This window comes from Patiria miniata, unplaced genomic scaffold, assembly GCF_015706575.1.
Source record: "Patiria miniata isolate m_02_andy unplaced genomic scaffold, ASM1570657v1 HiC_scaffold_7, whole genome shotgun sequence".
In the NCBI taxonomy this organism is placed as follows: Eukaryota; Metazoa; Echinodermata; class Asteroidea; order Valvatida; family Asterinidae; genus Patiria; species Patiria miniata.
In genome coordinates, this window is record NW_024037074.1 from 44,086,806 (window position 1) to 44,096,397 (window position 9,592).

The window sequence follows — 9,592 nt, forward strand, 5'->3', positions numbered from 1 at the left end:
CAAATGAAATACCTATTCGCAGATGTCATAACAACGATAATATTTCGTATTTCATGAGCTGCCACTCCTGATCCATTGCATAATTTCGTGTGTCGGACATTGTTTATAATTATGTTCCGACACGACAAGTACACGTTACTTTCAGGATTCCTACCAGTATTCCGTAATCCAAATACAGAATGATCCATAATATATCATCTTTGTATCGTTTATATGTAACAAAGGACACGCTGGATAATAATAAAATTTCCGAGAAAGACATTTACCAGTTGAGACATCATATATGCAACTTGCTCCGCGCGCATCTCAGGTGTTCGTGACAATTCTGTTTCTGATTATTTTCCCACTACTTGCTATGTAGAACTTGTATTGCGTGTCTAATATTATGCCATCTCGGTTCAGGAAAACCACGTTAGGGGTGTTGTAGGCAGCAATACCTGTATCATTGAAGAGTATAGTATTGATGGGTTTATCAGAATTTACTGAAATTGTTTTTATGCAGACATCAGATTCAGTTGTCCACACTTTAATCTCGCCAATACTGTCACCAGTCATAATAGTGTTTTCATGAAGATGGCCACAGTGAACCTTGCCGGAGTGTCCCCTGTACATCCGTACATGCTGAGACGTTCGCGTATCCCACAGTATGAATGCAGTCGCATCTTTAAAGGACGTGATAACCCAGTGCCCATGGCAAGCAAAACATTTCATTTCCTCCCCAATGGACACATTTAAGCTATCGGTGCAGAGTATGGTCTCAGTAATTTCACCCTCGACCAAACCACTGATATCCCAAATGTGTGCAGGAACACCTTCACCGCGATGCCACGTCCGGTCAAGCCTGTAAGAGACAATTACTTTGTCTTCTTCCAGGTGCAGGCCAGATGGCCAATAATCACCAAAGTTACTCTCCGTTCCTCTGATCGTTTTTAGAACATTGCCTGTACTGAATTCAAATACAACCAAACCGCCCCTGAAGGCAGCCACTCCAAGATTATTCTTCACAACAATTTTATGCGCCCATCTATATCTTTGGATTTGTCCGCGTGAATCGGTAAATTCTGGAGGTGGAATTTTCTTCTTAACACGTCCACTATAAACATCCCAGAGAAAAATAAACCCAGACTCACTACCACCTGCAAGTGTTCTGCCATCACTTGCTAAAGACGCAAGTGTAGTGTTTTCAGACAATTCAACACAGTGCTCTCGGTAACGTGGCTTGGACCAGTTTCTGTCCAGATGCCAAGCTCTCATGTACACCTCCTTCCATTCACAGGTTGGTGCAGTTCCTTCAGGTTACAGTCAACAGTAATGACCGAATCAGCCTGAAAAGTTGGCCCGGTGCGGGTGCTAGTTGTACAGCATTTGCCGTGCTTGTTGGTTATAGAGTGAATTGGCTTTTCTTTGCGGAGATCTACTTCCGTACCAAAACGCTCCCAATCCCTCAGCTTACAAAGATGAAGCCAAAGGCTGTTTGTGTTGGTTACATTCCTCCATGCCTTGCTGCATACAGCCAGGTGACACAAGTGTTCAACCGACAGAACACCAATTATCTTCAATAGGATCTCATTTGGCAAGCAGTCGACGGGATCCAGAGAGCATGTGGATGGTTCAGAATGACAGACATCGTCGACATCACTCTTGTGTGTATCTTCTTGTGCTGAAGTCATTCTGAAAGATGCCAGAATCCTGTAATGACCCAGAGATAATTGAAATGTATTCCACTAGTGAACATTCAGTGTTTAATATTTGCACATCACGAATGTTTATGCATGACAAAAGTTTTTATAAATATGCCTAGATATATTAATATCTATATCTTCAGACGAAAGTTGGCAAAGTATTCCGGAGAAAATATCGCACCAACTACCTGTTCATTGTGAAAATTGTGGTATCTGAGATGATTTGAAGAGAGACCAGAGGAACCAAGAGGAAACTTTCAGCTCTATTTCAAGACAGGGGTTGTATTTTTATTACCTGCCCGGACGTCAGCTGAGGGTCCGAAGGATGTTTGTATTTTGTGATGATCCATCATGTTCACGTTAAATACACAATACTCACTATACTCAAACACTCAATTCCCAAGTCGTACATGTAACAGTCCAATTGAATTAACTTCATGTTATATGGCAAATTTACTGAAGCTAAACTTAAATGTTTACCCGTTTCCGCTGTAAAATTAGTAATGCCTAGATACAAATAAATGTAACCAAATTTTTATCGCAACTCACTCTGGCAAACTAATTCGTTCCACTTCCAATCTGAAAGAAATCTATAAGCCTCATCCAAGTTTAATTGTGTTTTTCAACATGTACGTTTCATTTATTATGCCTTATATTTTTTTGTGAAATCACTTCCTCAATTTTATGTGTAGTCACGAGTTCACAGACCTGCAAAATGAATACAAATGTACAACAGGATGCTGACTATAGTCCCATTGTCAACCAAAGAGCTATTGAGGGCGATATACAGATGTGACCTTACGAGGACTGTGTATATTTGTGTTAATGTTAGGTCTAGAGGCCTGGGCCTTTTTTTTCGTCTTGTTTGCTTTCAACAATTAGGAGTTATTGAATAATTAAATGAAATGCCTGAGAACTAAATCAAAAATGTAAAAGAAAAGTATTTGTAAATTTGGGTGTTTGTATTTTCTGGTTTCTTTTCGTGTTTTGTCCATCGGCACCTCTGACACATCTTTCACGTGAGCGGAACATATATGGACTGGGGAACATAGGGACTGGGGAACACATATGGACTGGGGAACATAGGGACTGGGGAACATAGGGTGGACCCCCTTTGTATGTATCATCATGTCTAATTACTGTTTCAAGAGGATATTCGATCCGGGAAAATGCAGGCCTACCTTACATCCGCATACCAGATCCATGTAGCTCATCTGTGCTATATACCAGAAAGGAAACAACTGATATTTGGGGGAAAACATTCTTCTGTATTTTTTGAGGTCAATGAATGTTTACGTCTGCAGGGCAATGGTTACTAGTTCACAGGAACTGAGATTCTCCTTTAACCTATCACTTTATAAGAATTCCTAATGCAGCGGTTAGCTCGCTGTAGTCAGATATTTGTCAGTGCACCATAAGGAGGATGGGATCAACGCTCATTCCATTGGACAAGACAATCATCAGTCTTCGCACAGACTTTCCATGTAAAGTGAAGTTGAATTTACAATCCTAAATTTAGAAAGCAGAAAACTACTGATGTGAGCAGTGTATAATAGTATACAACTATAATGTGAGCAGTATGCTATTGACAGTAACACGTCCATTTAATGTACAGTGTGAAACAACATCGCTAACAGGCTTTACTATTAACGGTCATTCCATGTCAGACCAACGCACTTTGTTACCTCATGTCTTCCGATTTTGATAAAAATTGCTGTGCTTGTAGATCCTGATGAGCAATGAATACACACCAATTTTTTTGCCCGATCAGACCTACCATGTGGTCAGGGCAGAAACCACAAAAAAATTTACATTTTAGATTAAAATACCACCCTTTTAGTCCAAACATGTCAAAACCATGTCAATTTTCATCAAATATATGCACATTTGGTATCAAAATAATGAGAATAGCATTTTGTGAAAAGTAGGTCACCATGACCTGTAATATGCGACTGTGACCTTTGACCCAATTTTTGTAACAATGTATCATTCCAAAAAGAAATGAAAATGCCTTGATAGAGCATGTCTATCAGAATCCACTAGAAAAAAAATGGTAATTTGTCATGTTGAGGGCTGATGAGGTCTAACCAGACTCTGACAAAAAGCTATTAGCAGTGGCGCACCCAGGATTTTGCTTGGGGGCGGGCTTCAGAGTCTTCAGAAGCCCTTTGAAGAACAAATCTTGAATGCTCAGCAGCTGTATTTGTAAGGTGAATATTCCAGGAATACAGTTTGATTTTGTAGACACAAGTGAACTATAACAGCGCGGAGGAATTCCTTGAGAGTCGATTCTCATCAGCAGTGACTGTTCAGGGTATGCAACAGCTCTATGCTTTCTACCCGCACCCAGTACAGCGGACACACATCCAGGTGAAATTCATGTAGAAGGAACTCAATAAGTCTCTGTACTGATGACGTCACACTTAGTTTACATGTGCACTTTCCTATGGAGCCAGTGGGGGCCCACGGTCCACTGAGCACCATAGGAAAGCCCACACGTTAGAACAAAGTGTGACGTCATCAGTACACAGGCTAAATTCCAAGTTTGTGAAAGTTAGTAAATTTCAAGAAGCACGGTGAATACAGTCTTGAATGAGTAAGGTAATTTTGATTGCGATATTGAGTATTATCTTCAAGCAAAATTGAATCCTCGATCATGATCAGTCTATCCATAGCAACAACAGTGTGATATTTATATATTATTGCACGACTTTATTGCACCCCGCAAAATCGAATGTATGTATGTATTATGTGAAGTGTGTCGTGTGTTATTGGGCCATTGGTATTGGGACACAGACGCACAGCATTATTCTGTGTTCCAAGCGCGCTCGTGGGATAACTAATAATTAATGGCAGACCCAAGGGGGGGGGGCCATGGCGGGCTTGAGCCCCCCCCCCCCCCCCCCCTCCCCAGGAGGTTGTCAATTATTCAATATTTTTTTGTCACTTTGTGTTCGTCCCCATTTGATCGTGGTGTATGTGGCCTATTTTTCGAGGAGTATAATAGGGTGTAAAATGGCGCCACCAACATCAAAATAGTCCAGCCCCCCCCCCCCCAAAAAAAAAATTGTTTTCTACGGCCAAAAAATGTGTATGGGCAATGTTTAAAAAAAAAAAAAATCAAACTTCTAAAAGTAAATGGAAAAAAAATGCGTGATCCCCCCCCAAGCCAAAGCCCACGAATACAGCTGCCATAACATTCTTTTTTCGCAAAAGGAATCCTCAGTGTCATGCCAGTGGATTGTCTCGTTTCACGAGTCTGAATAAGTGGTTTAAACAGATTTGTCATATACAGAGGAGTAAGTTTGTTTAAACAAGAATAGCCTTTTTATACTCAACTCTTTCAGAAAATGACATCCAATTAAGTCTAGCAAACATATCGACTGATGATGTTAAGAATGCACACTTCAGGATTATCCGCGCTGCTCTTTTCAGACATTTATTAAGAATATTATTAGAACATATGTACCGCCCTCCCCATACAGTACTACAATAATCTAATGATGGCATAACTAAGCTAACAAAAAGAGAGTGCAGTCTGCTTTGGGAATATAGTCGCGGATTCTATTTAGCATACCTAGTTTAGAGGAAACACATTTCTTCACGTATTCAACGTGTGGGCCCCAACTTAAAGTTTCAGCAATAATAACACCTAAACATTTACAAGAGTTCACCTTTACAACTGGTCTACCAGCAATACTGACTTTTAGCTCAATACTTCAGAGTTTTCGTCAAGTTCCAATAAGCATGGCTCTAGTTATGTATCACTTCACTGATAACTTTTTTATCATTTTTCTTTGTGGCTCGATTAGGTGTTCTGAGAGACCTTACTAAATTCAAGTTACAAAAATGATGGATACCACAAAATATGTTCGGATTGAGCAACAGTCATTTGTACAGTCTCTCTGGTCAAAAACATATTTTGATCAATGGGCGGACAAACGCTAAACTTGACATGCATGTATACATGTTGGACATATAATTACTTGGCCAAAATATAAACAACGCAATATGTATGGGCAATTTTGCCCAATAGTTGAACGTGTGTTTTATTCGTCCATCGTTGGTCGAATAGTCAACCCATTTTGCCATTTTGCCTAACTTTTTTACATATGCACTCAGTGTATGATTAATCGTCAGGCAAAAGAAAAAGAGACGAATTAAACATAAGTGCTTATTTTTTTCTTATTTTTTCTACCAGTACTGGAGAATGAAAGCAAGCCGGCTTTGATAATAATGAAACACAATCTTTGTGTCATCTATGTGTACTAAGTTACGCGGTTCAGGACTTAATTCCTTGTGATTCAAAAGACATTTATCAGTGGATACCTCCCATACGGAAACCTGGTCTCTATACAAGTCAAGTGTGACAAGTCTCTTACCGTGGAATTTGTAACTATTCACTTTTGACTTGTGCTTGTTCAGGAGTGAGCCATCGCGGCTCCAGAAAACCAAGTCTTGTTTGTCTTCATACGGCGTGAATACGACGGCAGCAATACCTGCTCGTTGAAAAGCACCTTTGGATGACAAAACGGGGATTTGTGACAGCGTTTTGATGCAAACATCAGATTCAGTTGTCCACACTCTAATCACTCCGACAGCATCACCAGTTAAGATAGTGTTTTCATCAAGACGACCACTACGAACCTGACCAGTGTGTCCCCTGTATACCCGTACATGCTGAGACGTTCGCGTATCCCACAGTATGAATGCAGTCTCATCTTCAAAGGAAGTGATTACCCAGTGCCCATGGCAAGCAAAACATTTCATGTGTTTCCCTATGGAAACATTTAAGCTATCTGTGCAAAGTTTGGTTTCTGTACATGCAACGTTATCTCCGACCTCAACCAAGCCACTGATATCCCAAATGTGCACAGGAATACCTTCATCGTTATCCGCCCTCTGGTAATGCCTGTATGATACAATGACTTTGTCTTCTTCCATGTACAGACCAGACGGCTTGTATCTATCAAAGTCACTCGCCGTACCCCGGATCAGTTTCAAAACATTGCCTGTGCTGGCTTCAAATACCAGAATACCTCCCATGAAAGCAGCCACCCCTATGTTATCCTTCATGGTCATAGCTTCTATCTCATTATAAGATGTTCGTGGTAAGGGGATATATTTGGAGGGTTGAATCTTCTGCAGAAATTGTCCACTAAATTTCAACTCCCAGAGTCCCACATACTCGGTAGTATCACCGGCCCCAAATATCGTGCCATCACTTGCTACACATCTTGTTGTCGCATTATTAAAGTCAGACCCTGAGTCGGACAACACAAGACTGTGCTCCTGGTAACGCCCCTCAGACCAGTTCCTGTCCAGATGCCAAGCTCTCATGTACACCTCCTTCCATTCACAGGTTGGTGCAAGATCCTTCAGGTTACAGTCGTCATTAATGACCGAATCAGTCTGAAAGGTTGGACTGGTACCACTGGTGCTGGTCCCTGTAGAGTGGATTGGCGTCTCTTTGCGGAGATCTACTTCCGTACCAAAACGCTCCCAATCTCTCAGCTTACAAAGATGAAGCCAGAGGCTGTTGGTGTTGGTAACGTTCCTCCATGTCTTGCTGCATACAGCCAGATAACACAAGTCTTCTAACGACAGAAAACCAATTATCTTCCATAGGATTTCATTTGGCAAGCAGTCGACGGGATTCTGAGATGCTTCAGAATGACAAACGACGTCGGCTTCCTCCCTTTGTTTATCTCCGGCTCCCTGTACTGACGTCATTTTGAAAGATGCCAGAGTCCTGCAACGACACAGAGATGAATTAAATTTACAATGTATTTAACAAAACATTCAACATGCCAGGTTTCATTATTCACATCGTCAATATATTCACCACACCAGGTTTTATACATATATATGCATTTGTAAAATATAGTTTAATTATCCAGTGGGAAACATCACACCAACTACTTGTTCATTGTGAATCTTGTGTTTCCTTAGATGAACCGAGGAGAGACCAGAGGCACCAGGGGAATCCCTATTACAAGACAAGTGTGTGTTTGTTTTTGCATGCCATGATCTTAGCACAAAGTCACGTTCGACATGTTCGATGGATGTGACTTACTGTTTAATCTCCACACGAAAAAAAGGTGTCATAGACTAGGCGATATTTTAAAAAAGGGCTCATAAAGGCCAAGAAGAGGCATTTTCGAGTAGGAGTTGGTAACATATTTTACCTAATTTGGAGGTGCTAAATCCGAAAATGATGGTTACCAACAGTATTGGAGCAAAGGCTTTGACCCTCAAGGCCAAGGCCAAGGCCAAGGCTTTGACCCTCAAGGCCAAGGCCAAGGCCAAGGCTTTGACCCTCGAGCCTCGAGGCCAAGGCCAAGGCTTAACCCTCAAGGCCAAGGCCAAGGCCAAGGCCAAGGCCCTGTTTTATGAAATGACCACTGATATAGAACTAATTTATAGTCACATGAGTGACACATCATCACGCAAGGGCGGATCCAGAACACAATTGGGGGGGGGGGGGCAAAGAAATTTTGGTCCCCCCCAAAAAAGTGGGTCAAAAAATTACAGTTGGGCTTCGGGGCCCGCTTAAGGGCCCGTACACAATTTTTTTTGTGCACAAACCAATGGCGGTCCTGGCCAATCCAGCAAGGTTGTCAAGTTAGCGGTTATTCCTCCTGTTTTCACTGCAATTGTAGGCTGAATCTTCATCGTGGATCGTTTTTTACTTCAAGGACCTGTGTAATGGTTATTCCAGGCAAGTTTGGGGTGAGTTGCAGTTGCAATTAGTGTGTAACGGGGACAAAATTGAACATTTTCCAAATTTTTTTGCAAATACTACAAGTTACGAGAAAAATTCGCTCCAGCCCTAATAGACAACCCAATGATAAAACTCAGGGCTGGGTAACTCCAGCTAGGTAGTCAAGTATAACGTTAGGCCTACCCTGGCTAGCCTAGGCTAGGCATAGTCCGAGTAACTTGGCCGCAAAAAATCGCCTTTTTTTACATTTGGACTGGTTTGGCGATAGTAGCGTCCAGGCGCAAACTCGCGTTGAAATCCCTGCGTGTGACACGTCCCAAAAAAATTTAAAAAATTAAAATAACCTTGAACATTTTCAGCCCCCAAATAGAAAACGACAAGATATGCCGCCTAAGACATGAAAGATATCTGTAGACTTCCCTGATTAAGTGGGTGGTATACTGCCAGTGACTTACCATCTGGACATGCTGGACAGAAAGTGGAATTTGCAGCTATATTCCGACAAGTTCTTCTCACGTTCTTCTCACGTTCTCACTGCGTGGCGTTCGCGTAAAATGTATTTGAATTGTCGGCTATTGTTGTTATGACCATGTGACCCCGGGGCTCACGTGACGTGTGCATAATCATGATGCTGCTGCGTGCAAAGGAGTGCTTGCATTATACCGAATGTTTCCTCGAGGCTGCCATCGCGCAGGGGCTGCCATCGCGCGGCACTTAAAACAGCCGTTTCAAGTGTCGGAATATTGTCGGAATGTAGCTGCGAATTCCACTTTCCGTCCAGATGGTAAGTCAACCAGTGTACCACCCACTTAATCAGGGAAGTCTACAAATATCTTACATGTCTTAGGCTGCATATCTTGTCGTTTTATGGCTATTTGGGGGCTGAAAATGATCACTGCAATTGTAGGCTGAATCTTCATCGTGGATCGTTTTTTACTTCAAGGACCTGTGTAATGGTTATTCCAGGCAAGTTTGGGGTGAGTTGCAGTTGCAATTAGTGTGTAACGGGGACAAAATTGAACATTTTCCAAATTTTTTTGCAAATACTACAAGTTACGAGAAAAATTCGCTCCAGCCCTAATAGACAACCCAATGATAAAACTCAGGGCTGGGTAACTCCAGCTAGGTAGTCAAGTATAACGTTAGGCCTACCCTGGCTAGCCTAGGCTAGGCATAGTCCGAGTAA

The 9,592-nt window shown here is 41.7% G+C and overlaps 1 protein-coding gene across 1 annotated transcript; it reads right to left on the reverse strand.

Annotated features, from left to right (window-relative positions):
• Positions 1-306: 306 nt before the first annotated feature.
• Positions 307-9,173, reverse strand: LOC119745210. The gene is made up of 4 exons (XM_038221433.1): positions 8,862-9,173; positions 6,566-7,434; positions 6,065-6,199; positions 307-437 (listed from the first exon to the last, which is right to left on the reverse strand). The coding sequence occupies exons 1-4, from the start codon at positions 8,870-8,872 to the stop codon at positions 307-309; spliced, it is 1,146 nt and encodes a 381-aa protein (XP_038077361.1). The 5' UTR covers positions 8,873-9,173.
• Positions 9,174-9,592: the final 419 nt, after the last annotated feature.

What these genes read in the sequence shown, in the direction of transcription:
- LOC119745210 (XM_038221433.1), bottom strand. An exon ending in GAGGGCGGATAACGATGAAG is followed by an intron (nt 6,200 to 6,565) that starts GTATTCCTGTGC and finishes TGTCATCCAAAG; the next exon opens with GTGCTTTTCAACGAGCAGGT. An exon ending in GAATAGTTACAAATTCCACG is followed by an intron (nt 438 to 6,064) that starts GTAAGAGACTTG and finishes TCAATGATACAG; the next exon opens with GTATTGCTGCCTACAACACC.